General features: G+C 42.2%; 1 protein-coding gene across 1 annotated transcript in view; it reads left to right on the top strand.

Moving 5' to 3' along the window:
• The first annotated feature begins 482 nt into the window (after window positions 1-482).
• LOC138961656 (syntaxin-binding protein 5-like) overlaps window positions 483-21,209 on the top strand; it is a 96,744-nt gene continuing 76,017 nt past the window's right edge. Inside the window, exons 1-2 of the mRNA XM_070333327.1 lie at window positions 483-691; window positions 796-893. Of these exons, the coding sequence (XP_070189428.1) occupies window positions 545-691; window positions 796-893 (245 nt within the window). The 5' untranslated portion in view covers window positions 483-544. The remainder of the gene's footprint in view (window positions 692-795; window positions 894-21,209) is intronic.

Below are 21,209 nucleotides of genomic sequence, written 5' to 3'. Positions count from 1 at the left end.
ACCGGCCGCCCGCGTTAGGCCATCAGTTGAGACCGCTGCAACTCAGTCGAAGATTACTTTGAAGTAATAAGTTATTAGAGGTGAATTGCAATTTGCGACAAAACTGGTGATAACATTCGGGCCTGCTTTATGAATCGCAACGAGATGATTTGTGTTGTGAGAACTCTGTAAGCCGTTTTGTCAGCGAGTCCGGCTGTAGCAGACGAATTTTTGTTAACAGGTCGCAGAAAAAGCGAGCATACATTAGCTGTATTTTAACCTCAACGCTTCAAAGTAGCAATCGAAAAAGAGCCGGTGGTGCACGTTAACACATTCTTTCGAATACTATAGTTCAGCATGGCTGTGACTACAAAAGAAGGCATTATATTTCTTTCAAATCTCAAAGAAAAACAACCGTAGCAGACACACTTCGTGTTCGGCAAATGGGCTGATGGGACTAACATCCGGGCAACTGCGGCATTTCCCAGCGAACCCGAGTTGCAAAATGGCTCTGGTGGGAGGAGATTGGACGTGAACATGGGAATTTCTAGACATCGTTTACATCATGTCATCTTCGCAAGCTAACGCGAAAATGAAAAGATTCACTCTTCGAGGTGTTCTTGATGGGCTTCGTTCGTCGGTTAGTGCACCGACAAAGAGTGACACAGAGATCGAGGAAACCCTGCGGTCCGACCACTTCCACATTAGCAAGGTAGGCGATGATCGTCACATATTGATTATCTTCTTGTTATTCATGGATAAAAGTGAATATCTAGCATTATGATGTACGAAAATTGCAAATGCTTTGTTTTCCAGACTGTGCGGCATGGATTTCCCTATCAGCCGACGGCAGTGGCTTTTGATCCTGTGCAGCATATTTTAGCCATCGGCAACAAAACTGGGTCACTTAGGATGTATCCTTCTGAATCTGATGTTTACATTATTTAATTACGTAAACATAGCACGAATCGAGAAGTCATCACCGTGTAAGTACACATGTGTACTATATAAACCTGTCTTAGTGCTTATATAGAACCCAAGTTACGAATGTGTCATGTGTACAGCAAATTTAATGCGTATTTTATATGGTTTTGATTTGACTATTCTTGTGGTGGTTTTAGTGGTTTAACACTCAAAGTAAAACAGTTGTGTTACTGTTACCAATACTAAACAGTGTAATCTGCAGTATGCAGAGTTGTCACATGCACACATACCCACCATGTCTGTCAGTTTGTACCTGATCACATGTTTTGTGACGAGCTCTGCAGTGGCGTATTTTTTGTTCTACACTATAAAGAATGAATGATTTATTGGATTTGGGACATATTACCATTTGTCTTGAACGCTAACTACTTGATGAAATTGACGTTAATCATCATTATTTGTCAGGAACAATCGTGATGACGTTCTAGCTATGTCAGGTGGTACTGAAAAGCTTGCTGGCTTTAAGTTTAACTAGTTTAGTAACAACTATTTTTTTACACGCAAGTAAAAATGTTGTTTGTATTGAATGGTACATGTGGAGCTGTGGAACTCGAAGCAAAGAGCTTTATGCATCCACATTGAGTAATGATCAGTGTGGGATAATTTTTAGAAAATGCCAATTTCCTCACGTTCTTGTATTTTTTGTATGTTCTTGGAAGTTCGATCACTTGTTACTGATTCAGTGATTATTTCGAAACCTGTGTTAAATTCACAGCCAGAAAAGGTTTCTCCAGTTATGATAAATAACAGTACAAACTACAATACTATTAGTACTTAAAGGCACAATCAGCCTCCCGTAAACCATCACAGACACTGTCATGCTTTTACACACAGTACACACCCTTTCATTTAAGGCCTAAAAAAAAAATAGGTGTGGTTACGGTAACCCGACCTACCCTATTTTTAGGGGCCGACCCTATAACTTTTTATTACATTTGTCAAAAAAACCCAACACAAAACAAGAAAACGAGTGCAGAAAACGCAATGAAAGCGAAAGCGCCCGAGTCGCACACTTATTTCCCGGTCAAGTAGGTTTAATTTGTACACATTAGAAAAAAAAGTTAAAAAAAAAAGTGATTGCCTACCTTCCTACCCTATTTTGTTTGGCTATGTTACCGTAACCACACCTATTTTTTTTTTTTGGCCTAAACACTCATCGCTTGAGAACATCCTAGGTGCCCTCCGTAAAGAGCGAGCAATTTTCAAAGAGTTTATTTTTGCGTGTTTTATCTTACCCCTGAGCCATCGTGAACCCGTGTGATCCAGTTTCCCTTTTTTCACAATTTAGTCGTCAGTTTGACTTTGTGATTTCAATGCGACTCGCTGTAAGCTTATCTGCAATAGCAGGTTATTGTGTAACTCTGAATCTAAAACGCAACAAACGGCTGCGAGTCACATGAACTAGCGCGGTGGCGGTTGACGGTTGACCGTTCAGAGGAACTGGCGCTATGCAGAACCGTCGTCTGCTACGAGAAAGACATTTTGCGTGACACTTTTCCGGGCTTTTCTTTTTTCAAACTTTCAAAACTTCGAATTGTACTGATCTTGTCTTGATAAAAAAAGAATTCTTTTATGATTTAAGAATGTTTGTGTAACCAAGCTGTCAATTTATCATTTAGATTTTAAAAGTTAGATATATATAGCACCAAAACGAGGCGTCTGATTGTGATACTGAACAATCCGGCTGCATGGCCACGCAAAAATCAATTCTTTGAAAATTGCTCGCTCTTTACGTAGGGCACTTTGGATGTTCTCAAGCAGTAAGTGTTTAAACGAAAGGGTGTTTGTACTGTGTGTAAAAACCTGACAGTATCTGTGATGGTTTACGGGAGGCTTAGTGTGCCTTTAAGTCTGGGTTTATTGCTACTAAAAATTATGTAACTCTTTACTACTGAACTGTAGTAGTCCAGGTGTGTCGTTTGGGTCGGCCCTTCGGCCAATTGCCGATTTTCTTTTACTTTGGCTGAAACTTTTATGTACTTATCGGCCAAATGTCCGAGGATTATTCGTCTCAATCGGGCCATTTGGCCATGATTTTTCCGTTTTTTTATTTTTTATTGATCAGGCTTTGATTGCTTAATTCTGCTGCCGATGTACTTAGTCATCTTATTGCCATTTATTTTCTTCACGAATGCCAAAAACGAAACAATGTTTTGAACGGAAGCCATTTACGAAAATTAAAGCTGCCAGAGTGGTTTCCCACTCTCTCAGCGTTTGCGTCCGCCAGTTCGTGATAGTTTCTCAGTCAGTCAGTGCTTTTAATTTGGATTTGGTGGAGGGGGTTGGGGGGTGGCGGCGGGGCATTTTATGGCATCTTTATGGAAAATGAAACAATGCAGTAATGGTGTGACTAACAGCTGAGCATGGTTTTGTTTTACTGGTGTTATTCTTCAAACACATGTTTCCTAGTCATGGTACACCTCTCTGACTCCAGAACACTCACATTTTGGACACACATCAGTGACAGTCTGTTTTCGTTTTACTGATGTTCTGCCATTCTTATTTTTGTTCTAGTCAACTTTGATAGAATCTGTCACAATGTTAATTTGTTATACATACATGTGTAAGTGTCAGGCTGTGTTTATGTTTTATTGATGTTTACCAGTCATGTTTTCCAAGGATTGTCAAGATTTGCACAAGATTGGAAGAGTTTTATTGTTTTACTTTCAAGAAATTTAAGTTAAACTAACTTGAAAGGTTTGAAAAAGTTTCAGAGAGTTTTAGTTATATTCGCAAAGTTAATTGTTTTAGTTGCAGTATGCAAATATGTTCTGTGCATCATTAGACAGTGATTGTATTGGTGTTCCCTTCTTGTGCTTCAATGTTACGGCGACTTTCGACCCCCCGCGGGTTAGGGGGAAGAATTTACCCGATGCTCCCCAGCATGTCGTAAGAGGCGACTAACGGATTCTGTTTCTCCTTTTACCCTTGTTAAGTGTTTCTTGTATAGAATATTGTCAATTTTTGTAAAGATTTTAGTCAAGCGGTATGTAAGAAATGTTAAGTCCTTTGTACTGGAAACTTGCATTCTCCCAGTAAGGTCATATATTGTACTACATACGTTGCAATGCAAGCCCCTTTTTGTGAACAAGAAACAATTGACAAGTGGCTCTATCCCATCTCCCCCCTTTCCCCGTCGCGATATAACCTTCGTGGTTGAAAACGACGTTAAACACCAAATAAAGAAAGAAAGAAAGAAAGACTTTCGATGAGCCAAAATAAAAGCCGAAAATTTTCCGAAATGTCCCAAAGCTCTCTGACAGTTTCGGCCAAATGTCCCAACATGAACATTTCTAGCAACACCCCTGGTAGTCTAGTACATAAACTGCAAACTAGCATAGTAGTACAACCAGAGACTGTAGAGTACACAGAGACGCTTCATTCGGCGCTGAAAATTGAAACAGGAAGCCCTGTGGCGCCACCACGCGGAAACATGTAAAAACCTACTTTCCCTTTCCACAGCAGTAGCGATATCGTGCAGCACAACCATGGCCGCACCAAAAAGAAAACACAGCGGGGCATGGTCTTTGGCCATCAATTGCTCAAACTCACATGCCAAAGGCTTCAGGATGTTCAAATTTCCTGAGGAAGAGAGCAAGTGAAGATTGTTTTTTTGTTTTTTTCTCTCGTTAAATGTCGGAAAATCAGTAAAAAGTGTAGCGTCGAACTGCGTGTATTCTACCAGAACAGAGAAAACACACACTGTACACAAGCTCAACAATGTGATTGCGCAGTTGTTTAATTAACATCAGGCTTAATTTTGTTTTGAAGGACAACTGAACAATTGATTCTATTCTTCGTCCAAGCGCAAAAGTCGAAAACTTCTCAAACTAGAATACTTGTGACGATGCTGTTCAAAGTGTCATCCAGTCGGTCCGTACCTCGTTAATTCATCTCAATTCATGTGTGTGTGTGTGTGTGTGTGTGTGTGTGTGTGTGTGTGTGTGTGTGTGTGTGTGTGTGTGTGTGTGTGTGTGTGTGTGCGTGTGTGTGTGTGTATGCGTGCGTGCGTGTGTGTGTGTGTGTGTGTAACTGGCTCAGAGAGAGAGAGGGAGAGAGAGAGAGTGAGAGAGTGAGAGAGAGAGAGAGAGAGAGAGAGAGAGAGAGAGAGAGAGAGACAATGACAATGACAATGACAAATCTTTATTTTTCGAGGGTGACAAGAATAAGCATAGATATGCTTTTTTGCATCTGGCCCCCGCCCTAAAGAGGGACTAAACTATTTTACTATAACTATGACTAGGAAAGAAAAAAAAAGAGAGAGAGAGAGAGAGAGAGAGAGAGAGAGAGAGAGAGAGAGAGAGAGAGAGAGAGAGAGAGAGAGAGAGAGAGAGAGAGAGAGAGAGAGAGAGAGAGAGAGAGAGAGAGAGAGAGAGCTTACTGAACAAGAAAGAAGCAACCGATAAGGAATAAGTTGCTGTATTTTACAGTTTTCCTTACATGATAATTTCTTAGCACCGTGCAATTGACTTCCCATTTCACTTTAGAGGTGCTGGGACGACGCCAAGTTGACTAAATACCTTAGTTACCGATTTGACCGGGAACTATTTCGTTAACGATTTATTCCTGACATATTTTCTCAGGCTTAAGTGACCATGTATACAGTATGTATTTGTATTTGACTAAAACACACAAAAATAACGACGGTTAGTTCGTGAAAAGACTGACTTGAATCATGTTTGCATAACTACAGCGATGCAGCGGGTATTGCCGCCTAAGTAAATTTGATTTAATTTTAATCTACACCATTTTCTGCGGTGTTTTTATGGTCATTTAAAAAGGATGTTCACAAACAAACATATTTTTTTCGTTCAGTTACTTTTTGCAGCACTGTCAGCCGGACAGAACAGACAGTATGTTAATATAAACGTGATATAAACACAGCCAACAGCAGCCGCTATACGTGAACTTCCTTGTGCGGCAGGGAGTGGCTCTTTTCCCGCGCTGGGCTGGCCGGTCTCACTTTCGCACCGCAGCGCAAAGAAGGATGAAGCGTCTCTGTATACTCTATAGTCTCTGGTACAACTACAAGTGCCATTTGAATTTTTAGTCCTGTAAAGAAGGCAATGATGATGCTATAAAGTGTGATAGCGACCAAGGTATGCAGGCTGTGTGACTGTGTCTCATGTTTGAGCCCCATACAGTCATTAGCTTTTGCATCCATAGATCTCTTGTCTCTTAATCTCAAATCATATTTGACATTTGCTGTACAAATGCCCCTCCGTGAAGGTGTGTTTTGCAGAGTAGTATCAGGCAGGCTTTGTTAACTGTACAGCACTCCTGGCTATATTATTCTCTACTGTAAAGTAGTGCAGTTTTGATAGTGTGTGTGTATGGGAGGGTTGTGTGGTGGTGATGGTGGGCTCCAAGCTCGTTAATTAAAGCATGTACTGTCATCATTCTTACAACAGATTTGTGTGTTACTAAATGGTTGCAGCACTGGTTGTTAATCTGTTCAGTCTGAATCTCTGATGGTTGTTATTTCATTTGTTTGCTCTGTTACAGAGTTGAGAGCTTTTCCTCGTTAATCAATCAATCAATCAATATGAAGCTTATATAGCGCGTATTCCGTGGGTACAGTTCTAAGCGCTTGTCTGAAATGTTTGAAATTGTGGTTGTTTGACCTACAGGAACTTACACTTAAAGGTCTGTGTATTGTGTTGTTATAGTGAACCTTGATTTTAAAATGAGGGGTGGGGGTTGACCAGGTAGTGTAGAATTTTAATTGCTTCAGTCCAAGATTTGCAAGATAACAAGATTTTATTCAGCCTAGTGGGATGAAACCCAAGGAGAACTAGCTTGGCAATTCTGCAGTCACTCATTACGCATGAACACACACACAGACACTCACACATACAGACACAGACACTCACTGACCCTAAGATTGTGGAGATTAAAAATAAAATGCTGAGACATAAAAAGAAGTACAAGGAAACATGTAAGACACTGCATAACAGGCTTTGTAAATTGTATGATAGTCGCAAGTGCGAATTATATAGGTGGTTCTACCTTTTCTCATTTTACATTTGCTTTGGATTGCAAAGTACAATGAATATGACAGGAATACATGTTTCATATTAATCGGAAATTTCACATATTTTGCTGGTCTTAATCTGACATACAATACTGCTATTGAAATACCATCAATACTAGAAGTAGTAGGGATGTAATTTTTTTAAAAAGTTTTTCATTGCTTATTTATTGGATCAGTGTTTTGGTATGCCTTTTTTATTGTCCACCACCGTCAACTAAGTAACCAGTGTCCACAAAGTAAGGCAGACTCCGTACTGGCTTAGTTTTGACCGGTTTGTAAAATGGTTTACGCAATCAATATCACTATCACTATCAGTATCACTGTATGGAACTTGGAATTGGAGATCTGAAATAGTTCTTATCAAGGAGACTAGTGTTCTGCCTGCATCGTTGTTTCAGTTCTCTTTTTTTGTTCCACTTTGCTTGGGAGTGGTTAAACTCCGGACAGAAGGCAATAAAATATGGATGGGACACCCCCAGCTGCTGTCTGCAAAGCTTCTGATTGTTTTTGATTTGATTGGCATGTTCATTTCCTCACGTTACCTTTTTTGTATTCAGTCGAGTCTCGCACAGGTCTCTGGACATTGCGCACATTTACTTGTTTAGCGCTTTTACCCTTTATTCCGTTTGCATTGTTTGGATGTTGCAGCATTGTGATTGGCTGCTGAACTTTTCCAGAATGTGGCAATTATATTGGTTGCTCCAGTGTTGTTGTTTTATTTTTTAAACAAATGTACTTTGGGGGGGCTTCAGCAGCAACATTTAGAGTAAATATGAATCGATTCCCAGGAGCCAACAAAAAGTTCTTCTCATTCTGTTGTGTTTAATTAATGCAATTAAAATTCCACAGTGACCACGCTAAAAACAAAAAGTAAGAAGAAATTACACCAAATAAAAACCTTGGTTCTGTAACCAAACTACACTGTCATGGGAAAAAACACAAAAAACACCCTGTAACATGTCACAAAAATTATAGGTCTGTTGCAATCAGAGACGGTAGGACTGACCAATGGAAGGTTCCCTTTTCAATATTTTCACATTTAAAAAAAACACCAAGTATTACCGGAAATTTAAATGCTGCATAAACAGAATTTTTATTATCATTTTTAGCTAGCTAATACTAGCTGGTCGCTATTTTCTCTTAGTCTTAGTTGTAGCTTTATTTCACAATGAAAACCTGTCAATTGCAATCAAATTTGGTAGATGACTGACCGTTGATGATTTGATAGTTTTTTTCTGTTTAAAAACCCCCATTAAATCCCAATAATGTAGGGAAAATATCCAAATTATGTTATGCACAAATACATACAGTATCCAGTCAACACAGTTGCCAGGTTCAACAGAAGTTCATGAATAGGCACACAAGTTGACTTTGTTTACTCAAAAATGGTCTCATAACTCAAGTAAGTAATTGACATAGTGCGCGCACAAACACACACACACACACAAACACAAGGTCTGTGTTTATAGCAACCTGGCTCATGGCTGTCAATATATGCTTTTACTAGCTGCTAAGCTAAACTTGTATGGTTGATTTTAAACCACTTATTGTACACAGATGAGGTAGACATGCACTTTAAAACAAACACACTCACACAAACATGCACACAGACATGCACCATTACAAAGCAGCTTCTTTGTACAGTGGATAAAGAGGACCCATCATTTTAGAACCTGCCAAAAATGTCCGTACATTGGATGAGGCGACAGGTATAAATTTGGTCAGGATTATTAAATCATTGGCATGGTGGCAAGACCTCAGCCTCCTAATCGGGAGGTCGTGAGTTCGAATCCCAGTCGCTGCCACCTGGTGGGTTAAGAGTGGAGATTTTTCCGATCTCCCAGGTCAACTTATGTGCAGACCTGCTAGTGACTTAACCCCCTTCGTGTGTACACCAAGCACAAGACCAAGTGCGCAGGAAAAAGATCCTGTAATCCATGTCAGAGTTCAGTGGGTTATGGAAACACAAAAATTCCCAGCATGCCTACTCAACAAAAGCGGAGTGAAGCTGACTTATGACTATGCTCTCAGAGTATAGTGTGGGGAACCCAAATGGGCAAACGAGCTCACACGTAACCAGAAAATTCTGGAACGCTGCCGAAGAAAAAGAATTGGAAAACAGATAGTGTCCTTCTATGACCAATTTCTTCTCTTCAGGGGGGTCTCACATTACAAGTACCACTGTACCCAGATTCAGGAGGGGAAGAGGGGGGGGGGGGGGGGGAAGGGGGGGGGGGGATTGAGCATGCGAATACTTTTAATATCTTGAATAGCATTTGACAGCTAAATACAACACTTGTAGATGAAGTTAAGTGCAGGAATTAACATTTGATACTTGATTTTTAGATGACCGTATTGTTATTTATAATATTGTCTGACATTAATTCACACAGGTTTTCAATATTCTAGTCTTGGTTATGTTGTCGTTATTCCAGCAGGAAATATGTAGGACTTTCCAGCATTTATAAAACCAATTATTTGAAGTGTTATTTTCAGGAAATCTCACTGACTGTACTTTTTTGATCAGTTGGATGTTGATGTGTTCTTATCCCTGGCCGGTCGACCATTATAATATAGTTTTGACATGTTAGGGCTCATGGTCTTCTGTAGACAGTAGAGTTGGTGTTGTTTTGTAGCTAGGACATTTGAACCTATATACAGTCCAGATCCATCTGACCTAGCTATTGTCTTCTGCGTCTGTGAACTACACCTGTCCTGAGGTTCAATGAAAACTGTAATGGGATACAATGTAATACAGTTGTGGGTTGATCCAGATTCAGACAGATAATGTTGCCATGACTCCATGAATGTAAGTCCTGTTTCCCACTTGGCTGACAGCTCTCCAGTCCTACAATCTGACCCCCCCTGGTCGAGGTCTTGCCCACACTTGAAGTGGCTGGGATGTATCATTGTATGGGACAGTGGAACCCCCCTTCCAAGACCCCCTCAATTTGAGACTCCCTCCCTTTTCATTAAGACCCTGTTTTCTCCGACTATCTGTTCATATAACCTGTGCAAATTAATGTAACGCCCATTTAAGACTCCCTCCTTTTAAGACCGGATTTTCTCCAGTTTTGGGAGGTTTTAAAGGGGGGTTCCATTGTAACCTATGACCAGGCTGGGAAACTGTCTCTGCTGCACATTTTATGACCACACTGGTGTTGTGGACGGTTTCAAGGACAGGCCATAGTGCAACTGCAAAGGGGGAGGGGGAGCTGGAGCCGGAACTCGGGGTGCTTACTCATGGGGGGGGTCTTTGCTTGTTCAGCAATCTCATTTATTATCTGAAAAGTCAGGCTGGTGCCCTCACGCCCTTAGTGCAATCAATATTGGGAGCTAGACTTTACTCCACACTGGCAGGCTGAATAGGCTCCATGTTTTTTAGCAGCGTCCTGGTATCTTGCCGTTCTAGTTCTTACCATCGCTTTTTTTTGTAATACTCCCAGTTGGTTGCCTCTGCAATCCTCCTATCTTGTGCTTGTCTGTGTCTTCCTCTTCCCTTGGTTTTGAGGGCTCCCACGGTTGTGCTTTAAAGGGGGATTGAACTTCTTTGGATTGCCGTAGTTTGAATTAGATGAGTCCACACACGATTCAGGTCAGGCTCCTCTGACTCAGTCTGTCCCAAGGCTGGAGAGTTATGTGGTTTCTGGGGACTTTTCCTCTGGGTTAATACAGACCATGATGGTTTGAGTATGCTTTTCTGCTGCCTCGATCAGTTGCGTTTCTCATGCAGTTATTTTAGTGAGCCTTTGATTCTTTTGTCCTGAAACTTTTTTCTTGATAATTTCTTTTTGTTGTGGATTAATTTGCTGAGAGTTGGTTCTCATACAGTGATTGCCTGGTAGAACTAGAAGTAGTGTTTTGTGTTATTTGGGATCTTTTGGGAATTAGCCTAGAAGGAATACAGTGGAACTGGAACCCCCATTTTAAGACCCCCCTATTTAAGACTCCCTCCGTTTTAAGACCCTGTTTTTCTCACCAGATGTTCTGTTTATAATTTCTGTTAATTTACCCCATATCAAGACTCCCTCCTATTTCAGACCTGATTTTCTCAAAATGTTGGAGGTCTTAAAAGGGGGGTTCCACTGTATTACATGTGTTGATGTGTTGAGTAATGGTGAACAGAAATACTGAGTTAGAGCTCCCAGGAGAATGTTGAAGAGTTAGTTATGCACACACCCCCCTCCTCCATTCCACCCACTTTAAGGCCCCCCCCCCAAAAAAGGTGTGGTTACGGTAACATAGCCAAAAAAAATAGGGTAGGAAGGTAGGCAATCACTTTTTTATTTAAATTTTTTTTTTTTTCTAATGTGTACAAATTAAACCTACTTGACAGGGAAATAAGTGTGCGACTCGGGCGCTTTCGCTTTCATTGCGTTTTCTGCCCTCGTTTTCTTGTGTTTTTTTTTTTTGACAAATGTAATAAAAAGTTATAGGGTCGGCCCCTAAAAATAGGGTAGGTCGGGTTACCGTAACCACATCTATTTTTTTTTTAGGCCTAATATGAATGAATTGCATCGTAGTCAAAGATTGCAAGGAGATGCTTGTTTGTCTACCAGAGTGTGTGTGCATGTGTGTTCAGATGAGGTGACAGGCCAAGAATGCTCTTGGACGCTGTCCGTTGGAGCTTCAGTGTGCCGATGAGATTTAAAGAGTGAAGCGGGGAATGATACCGCCATAATCAAGTTCCAGCCACAAAATGGCGCTAACGCAGGGGAAAGAGACTTTCTATGTTGGGAGGCTCTAATGGAGATTTTCTGCAAATGAATTTTTTTTCTTTCTCTCTCTCTCTCTCTCTCTCTCTCTGACTCTCTCTCTCTCTCTCTCTCTCTCTCTCTCTCTCTCTCTCTCTCTCGACTCTCTCTCTCTCTCTCAGTTTTGGGTCTCTGGTGGATGGAGTAGTGTGCTGTGGAGTGTTTGACATTGAAATGACAGCCAAGCAAGAGGCTGTTGGGCTGAACCTGCATTTGTGCACAGTAAATCACATTTCAGTTTTTGCCCCATGTGGCATGTCTGATATTGCTATGCTAGGAAAGTGAAAGCTTGGAGAGCGTTTTGGTCAGAGGAGTGTTATAATATGTGAATACCCATTGAAAGTGAACTTCTTTTTACTTGTCCCCTCTCCCCCCCCCCCCCCCCCCCCCCCATCTCCAAAGAGCAGGATTCTGTTCAGTTGACTTGAAATAATTTAGTTGGAGAAATGGTTGATTCCCTACCAGGTGGTGATCCTGTAAGTACATTTTTGTATTAGAGCCTGACTGTTATGTATGGTTAGGAATTCTATAAAGACCCCCCGCGGGTTAGGGGGAGTCCCATATTGGTTGGGATGAGAAAGAATTTACCCGATGCTACCCAGCATGTCGTAAGAGGCGACTAACGGTTCTGTTTCTCCTTTTACCCTTGTTAAATGTTTCTTGTATAGAATATAGTCAATGTTTGTAAAGATTTTAGTCAAGCAGTATGTAAGAAATGTTAAGTACTTTGTACTGGAAACTTGCATTCAATCAATCAATCAATCAATGACGCTTATATCGCGCATATTCCGTGGGTACAGTTCTAGGCGCTCTGCAGTGATGCCGTGTGAGATGAAATTTTATACGGCCAGTAGATTGCAGCCATTTCGGCGCATATTTACCTTTCACGGCCTATTATTCCAAGTCACATAGGTATAACATAGGTATAGGTAGACAATTATTAACTGTGCCTAAGCAATTTTGCCAGGAAAGACCCTTTTGTCAATCGTGGGATCTTTAACGTGCACACCCAATGTAGTGTACACGGGGGGAGGGTTCGGACACCGAAGAGAGTCTGCACACAAAGTTGACTTTGAAATAAATTTCCGCCGAACCTGGGATCGAACTCACGCTGACAGCGGCCAACTGAATAGAAATCCAGCGCGCTACCAACTGAGCTATATCCCATACGTTGCAAGCCCCTGGAGCAATTTTTTGATTAGTGCTTTTGTGAACAAGAAACAATTAACAAGTGGCTCTATCCCATCTCCCCCCTTTCCCCTATCCCATCTCCCCCCTTTCCCCGTAGCGATATAACCTTGAATGGTTGAAAACGACGTTAAAGGCATACTAACGCACTCCCGTGTTTACAAAGTGTAGTTTGCCCACAATCGATGTCAAACGCACCATAAGACCATATAATGACGATACGTCACCATGCGCGGACCATAATACATGCATTACAGCTTGTTCTAGCCTCTGAAAAAGTGAGGATGTCAACAAAGCCGCGGTGTTCTCTCCCTTGCATCAACGTTACATGTGTTGCCAAATCTATAAATAGGACGATCCAGATCAAAATGAAAATTCAAATATCTCAACATTTAAGGGGTCCTAGACCACAATATCTTGCAGGGAACTTAATTTAGCATGTCTCCAGCTGTTGGTAAAGCAATTAGCGTGTATAGTCATCGAGTACATATGGCTTTAAACACCAAATAAAGAAAGAAAGAAAGAATTCTATAAAGGGCAGTTTGTTTCTGATCACTACACCTGGCAATTATTTTTCTAATCAGACCAAGTGGGACCATCAAAACAGTATCCAACTGCTTTAAATTAATGTGAAACATCATCGTCACTAGCTGCTTGATGACTGAGTGTGAGCCAAAAGTGTTGTGAAGTCTTCTGTTCTGCTTCTTTTCTGTTTCATTTTTGGGAGGTGGATTATTATAGGTTGCGGTGTGACAATTTGTAACAACTAACAATAAACATTGACTAGGTACTGCAGTATAGTAGAATAGTAGATGTAAAAAAAGAGGGGTACAAGCGTTTTTGTGGCAGCAAATTATTGTTATCTTCTAACTGTATGATGATCTTTATGTAGATTCAGTGGTCATTATTGATAGAGATTCAATTATTTCTTAATGTTTGAGCTCGAGTGGATCTTGAAGTGGATAATACTCGCTGTTTTTATAAAGGAGCATAACCATATCTGCTGTTAATTGCAATATTTTTAATAAGATTAAGAGAATAATTATTGTCAGAGTAGTGCAAATGGTCAAGTTCTGAGTGTTTAAAATTTGGTGCCTCTAACTTCTAAGGAAGTTGTCTTTAGAAGCCCTGAAGGATGTCACATGTCTACATATTAACTCAAGTGCACATTTTATCACAGTTCTGTTTTTTTTAGAAATTCATCAAGGTCAAAATCCAAGGTTGTCAGCCATCTTGTCGATGCGTGGAGCTCAGTCATATTCTTTTAGCTTTATGTGCCTTGACTGTTAATTAGGCCAATTTCTCTCCTAAAGTGTAAGTGATTAATCATTCTTGTTCAGTCTCTGTTTGCATGCAATGAATAAACAATCAAGGCAAAGGGAGAGCTTTCTGTGACATTGTCTCAACAGACGTTTGTCACATTTTGTCCTGTTCCAACAGTTAGAGGTGCTGTGTTTTGCTCACTACACTTGTTAAGTTCTTCTATATCACAAGTGATGTATGCGCAAGCAAGCAATAAGATCCCCTGGGTTGAGTTTTATAACCTGTTGTGGTATTGATAAATCTGATTGATCCAGCGCAACCTGTTTTTTCTTCGACCTCCTCGACAGCTTTTTGGCGCATTAATGCCTTGATGATGTAACATCTGATCAGACTGAAGTAGTGTTGTATTCTGATTTACACTGTAGCTGTCAAGAATTTTCTTCATTGCCAGGCCAAATTAGATCAGAATTCACCCTGGCTTTTATTTATTTGTTTGTTTGCGGTTTACCATGGAATCTGCTCTGTATGGTGTGCAGTGGAACCCCATTTTAAAACATCCAAAAATGTTAGAAAATCAATTCTTAAAAAGGAGGGAGTCTTAAAATGGGGGGTCTTAAAACAATAAAAGGGGGTTCCACTGTATTATTAGTTTTGATCAGTACTGGAACATGGATCCTTTATAAAAATAAAAAAACCCACCTCGCTTTAAGCTTTTATTATTTATGTTTTAGATTTTCTGTCCATAAGGTCTGTAAATTAACCTCCATTTTAAACCTCTCTCCCTTCTAAAACCTGTTTTACTCAGATTTGTTTAGGTCTGAAAAGGGGGGGGGGGGGGGTTCTTCTTCCATTTAGATAATTGCAATTATTATACAGACAGTGAGACTTTCCATGGTCCCGCAGGCTGTGAGTTGAAGTTGATTCCCCGACACTGCCACTGGTGATTTTAAGCCTTGTTCAGATTCGTTACATGATGAACCTCACACTTTTAGCAAATCCAGCTTGAGGTATAGATTATGTCCAATGCTTAAAAGATAGCGAGAGATTTATACCGCATGCTAAGAGAGTCTGACGGGAGAGGTTTGTCATTGTTATCTAAACCTGTGTTAAAGGCAATGTAATCTGAAGCAGCGTTAAACGCAGATCCCCACAGAGCAAGAAAAGGAATCCCTCAGAACCGAAATCGATGTCGAGATTTTTGGCTTCATCGCCACCATCTTTCCAACTTACAGCTGCAGGCTTAAGACCGATATGATTCATCCTGACATAATTGATTCGCATTAGAAGTGATTTGAAGTCAGAGTCAGCAGCCATAACTTTGCCCCGGCCATTGCAACACGAGGGAGGAAGCACATGTGTGGCATACAGGCAGGGCCAACCACGGACCTCTAGTGGATAGTATCACTACAACTATCGCCACCAGTGCCGCTACACCCACCTCCACCACCTCCACTACAGACATGGTCGTCATAGTTGTAGTTGCCCGCCACAGTGCAGACTGGTGTGTGGTTATTGATCCGCTGAGCATCTGTCCAACTGCCGGCGTTGGGCCGCCAGTGGCCTGGCTGTGTTGGCAGTGGTTTTTCTGGGGGTGGCTCGACTCCCAGGGCTCTGTCATCATCACTTATCTGGCCCCCTCCACCTTGCACATGCTCTCGCTTCGTACTGGTCAAATTTTCAATGTCATGACAGTTGGAGGAACATCATTTATCTCCCCCCCCTAACACACACACACTCACTCACACACACACATTGTTGAATCGCTCTGGGGTTCGTACTGGTCAAATGTTTAATGTCACAACAGTTGGAGTCAGCATAAGGAACATATTTTCTCTCCCCCTCTTACCCAACACACACACACTGCTGAATAAGTGAATTGCTCTCGTTTCGTACTGGTAACATTTTCTTTGTCACTGACACTGTCGGGGTCAGCATCAGGAACATGGTACTTAATATCTACTCCCTTCCACCTTGCTGTTGCACTTACATCATACTGGTCATATTTTCATTGTCAGGATATTTGATGAGTCAGCATATATTATACTAGATGAATACCCGCTTTGCCGGGAAGAAGTAGAGCCGAGCCGGGTGTACGCCGGCTTTGCCGGCGCACGAAGGAAGGGAGATAAACGCGCAAAACACTGGAGAAGATAAGGAAGAGTTGTGGACAGTGACCTTCTAAAAATAGTAACGGGAATATGGATTGACGCCACACGAAGGAAGGGAGATAAACGCAAAACACTGGAGAAGATAAGGAAGAGTTACTGGGAATGGATCTGGGAAGATGAACAGAAAAACCAAAATCGGTTCAGCGCTGCGCGCTGAGAGCACGTGTTGAAAATTCTCATCGACCAGGTTGTGTCCGGGGTCTACCTGAATATGCCCACCAAATTTGAAGCAGGTTCATCAAGAACTTTGGCCGTGCATTGCGAACAGACACACACACACAGACACAAGTCGTAAATAACAGGAATATCTCTAATACCTTTTCGTTTAAGGTCAACCATTTTGCGACTCAGTAATCATGAGACAAAATCACAATTGGTCCATTTTACAGAAGTTAAAGTGAAAGGTCTGAGTAACCAGGGGTCAAAAGTCAGGATATGATCAAAGAGATGGCAGCCAAGGTCACTGTCAAGGGGTCAATGTCGTTTTCAAGGAGACATTAAGAAGTGGGTCAAATGTTTGGTGTAAATCACCATTTGAGCATCGGTCATTGAAGGATGTTTTGTTTGGAAGGGAGGTGGGGGGGGGGGGGGGGGGGGGTTAAAATTGATACAGTTGTACATGGAGGAAGGTCAAGGTTACTGTGGAAGAGGATTATGCAGGAAGGACCTCAGCATCAAAGTGTTCATACAAACATTGTGAATTAACTTAGTCACTGGTGGTAAATAACAAACCGTTGGGCATGAAAAGTAAGGTGATTTTGTACAGAGCTTAATTTTTCATTACTTAGTATTCAGGTAACATTACTTTCGTGTGCTAGTACATGTATTATGAAAGAAAAGTTGATGTAAACACCGAGCAAGCTGAAGTAACTTGCTACGCATCTGAGCCATTTTGCAACTGAGCTGATACTACGCCATTGGGAAGAGAGTTCATGTAGTTGAATAACAGTGCTGTTATTCACTTTTCGTGCCAGCAGTAATGCACACACAATTCCTCCTCTATTCCAACACCAGTGACATATTTATGCAGGGTAATATTGAGAGTTATGTCGTGCCCTTCCACAGTGTGGGGGCGGCATATTACAGCCAATACGTTTCCTAATCGCATGTCATGGCGGTGCAAACATGGCCATCTGTCACCGCCTCTTTTCCCCTATTAACTCACTGAAACCCAGATTAGGGGGGATGGCAAAGATATTGTTTTCCTCTCTGCTCTGTGATATTGGTTTCTTTCTGGTCTCTGGTTGTCATGGGTTTATAACTACTGCTGTTGAATTGAAGTTGGTTTACAGCTTGGTTTCCTGCAATTTTTGTTTGATGTGAATGAATTTTGTTTTTCGACATAAAAACAAATTGCTTCATGTTGGTAACTTTGGTGGTGCCTTGATTTTTGAACATCTGTTTCTGTTATTTGAGTTCTTCGGATTTCCCCTTTATTGTTCTATTTAAACGCATAGTGTTTTGAGGTACATCTGTTGTCAAACTCTGTCATCCTCGGGCTCTCAATGACAAATTTTGAACCGAATATGTGAAACATTTCATTTAGAGGAGCCCGTTTAATACACACCCACTAACAGTAACAGATGAACTATATGTTTAAATACTGTTCTGTCTCATGTAGTTTGGCTGATTAAGCAACGCAGTTTTGCTCTCTTTCTATGGAATATTAGCCACGAGTGTATGACTGTTTGGCTGATTTGCATTACAGTTTTGCTCTATTCAGGAAATATCAGCCAGACAGTTTGGCAGATTTGTGTTGCAGTTTTGCTCTCTATCATTATCAATGACATATTAGCCAGACAAAACAGCTTTTGCTGTGATTTGTTTACAAGGTTTGAGTTTTCTAATTCTAAGTCTTTTCTTCCTTTTTCCCCAGCTGTGAGTATTAATACTATTATGAGACAAACAGTACTTTTGTATCAGTATCAGTATCACATACAAGACAGCTGCATTCTTTATCCCAGGGCCAAGCCTGTGGCTCCCCAGGTCGTGTGTGTTTTGCACTGCCACCGGGACACCACGGTTGACTTGACTGCGAGCTGCTGGTCAATACTTTTTGTTGAACACCGCTGGCTATGAAAGGTGCTGAGGAGGTGGAATTGATTTGGATGCTGCGCATTTTCATCATCGGGGCGTTATTGAGCCGCCCAACGCTGTACAGTGCAACCCCACTTATGAGACCTCCCAATTGAAGGCTTCCTCCTTGTAAAGACCCTCCTTTCTCACATGTTCTGTTCACTACCTCTGTCAATCTACCCCCATTTTAAGACCCTTCCATGTTAAGACCTGATTTTCTCAGATGTGTGAAGGTCTTAAAAGGGGGGTTCCACTGTATAGGGACGGAGGCAGATGCCGAGCAGAGGGAAAGGTTTAGGTAAGGAAGGGCAAACACACCGTCTTTTGTCCCCAGCCCACAGGGTGGGCGGGCAGGCGCAGATTCCAGCATGCGGGGCTGACTTTTCGTTTGTTTTGAGTCCTTAAGTAACGGCTGCGTTTGTTTTGATAGCTGTTTGGATTGATGCAAGATGCGGTGGAGAGACAATGCGGAAATCAATTTCGGATTGAAAGGGTTGGGGGTATATGCTGTAAAAATGGGATGGGTTATTGGTAGAACTAGGAGTCGGTTAAGTATAATAAGATGATCAGGTTTGTTCCTGCCAAACCAGTTTCTTCGTGAAGGGTTTGTACTAAGTGAGCTATTCTTGTCTTCTGATCTTAATTCTGTTGATAAGAAACTATGGCAACAAAAACTGAAACGAAAGAGTATAGATCATGCACTTAATTATTACTATTAGTCACACTCATTTTCTGATAGATTATAAAAGCCGTCCATGATGGGGTTGCAGGGGGGGGGGGGGGGGGGGCGCCGAGGGAAGGAAGGATGAGATGAGGAAAAGATGGAGGGGAAGGAGATGTAGAATGTAGAGAGAATGAATTAGGATCGAGAGAAAAAAGCGATAGATATAGAGATTTGCATTAGGACTAGAAGAGAACAGCGATAGATATATAGAGATTGATCGAATTAGGAGAGAAAAAAGCGATAGATATAGAGAACTTGAGAAGCGCAAGGGAGAGGCTGAAAAAGTGAATTCTCTGAGTGAAAGTAAACAGAGGCAGAAAGTCGACGTGCATTGGGCTATTCACTCCGAGGGCTGTTGACTCAAGTCATCCATTCAGGCAGGCACATTCTGGCCGCAGGATTTACGTTTTGAAAGTGATTGATCAGCAAATTGTTTGACAGCGTGCGAAACATGAGTGCTGCAACCATGAAAGTGGAAGTTGGGCTTTGAGTGGGGACAGTTTACTTGTTCCCTAATGGCCCGGAATGCGATGGGCTTGTTTTGGGTTAAGAACATCCTTCACCCTCCTAGGGGAAAGTAGGTCACCTCTTCTCTTCTTTATTTTTTTCTTCAGTGTTCATGGCCTCTTCTCTTCAACCTTTCACTGTTCTTCCTCCCCTTCCCCTCCTGTTTCTTTAAATGTGAAAGGGGGACTGACACTGGGTCAGTACTTATAAGCCTGTGGGACTTCCTATAAGAAAGAGTTCAGTTTTGTTTTGCTTTTTGGTGTCTCTGCTTGCACCTCTGGCTTTCAATGTGTCTTTCAAGGAGGTTTTAAATGATGTCAGGTTTTGTTCAGCGTGTTGCATTGTAGAGTGGAAGAATGAAAGCTAGTTATTATACTGTTCAAAAAAAGAAACGCATAGTTGCTACTTGCCAAATTTGTTTTATTTTTCGAAAAAATTAACAGAAAATCCAATATTTAGATTATTTGTTTGAAATTTGGTATGGACACAGTTGAATGCACACACAGTTCATTTGCATCTTCAAATCAATCAGTCAATCAATACGATTGGGTGCCGAGGCTGTCAAGTCAGTAGGGGGTGTGACTGCCTTGAGCAGCAACAACTGCCCGGCACCTTCTGGGCATGGACTGGATCAGATGCCGGATATCTTGCTGTGGGATGGTGTCCCACTCCTCCTGAAGTGCCTGCAATAGATCGCGGTGATTTGCCGGCGCTTCTTCTCGCCTGCGCACACGTCTGTCCAATTCATCCCAGAGGTGTTCTATCGGGTTCATGTCTGGCGACATGGATGGCCAGGGAAGCACCTGGACATGGTGGTCGGTGAGGAACTGGGTGGTGAGTCGTGCTGTGTGCGGGCGAGCGTTGTCCTGCTGGAATATGGCATCCTGGTCAGCCAGAAGAGGAAGGGCGTGTGGGCGCAGAATTTCCTCCACGTATCGCTGGGCAGTTATGCGCCCTTGGACGTGCACCAGGGTGCTCCTTCCAGCGGTATTGATCGCCCCCCACACCATGACGCCTCCACCACCATGAACGGGTGCCTCATCCACACAGTTGGGCGCGTAACGTTCGTTTACTCTCCGGTAGACCCTCCTCCGACCATCATGTCGCTGGAGCAGGAAGTAGGACTCGTCGCTGAACCACACGTGTCTCCAGTGATTCCGGACGGTCCAGCGGAGGTGCTGGTTGCCCCACTGCACTCGGTTCTGGCGATGGCGGCGGGTGAGGACAGCTCCTCTGTGAGGTCTGCGAGCTCTCAAACCAGCTTCATGCAGGCGGTTCCGCACGGTCTGGTCCGATAATCGGTGTGGCCCGGGGAGAGCCTGGACAGAAGATGAGGCCGACAGGAAACGATTCCGGAGGTGGCGGAGCCGTATGAAGCGGTCGTGAGCAGCAGTTGTCGCCCTTGGTCTTCCCGCTCGTGGCAAGTCAGCAACGGAGCCAGTGGCTTGAAACCTGACCCACAGTCTACTGATGGTGCTCTGGGACACGTGGAAGTGCCTGGCGATTGCACTTTGACTTTGGCCTGCTTGTAA

This window comes from Littorina saxatilis, linkage group LG3 (genome assembly GCF_037325665.1).
Source record: "Littorina saxatilis isolate snail1 linkage group LG3, US_GU_Lsax_2.0, whole genome shotgun sequence".
Classification (NCBI taxonomy): domain Eukaryota; kingdom Metazoa; phylum Mollusca; class Gastropoda; order Littorinimorpha; family Littorinidae; genus Littorina; species Littorina saxatilis.
The sequence above is the reverse complement of the archived record's forward strand: the minus strand, read 5'-3'. Positions and strand labels throughout refer to the sequence as shown.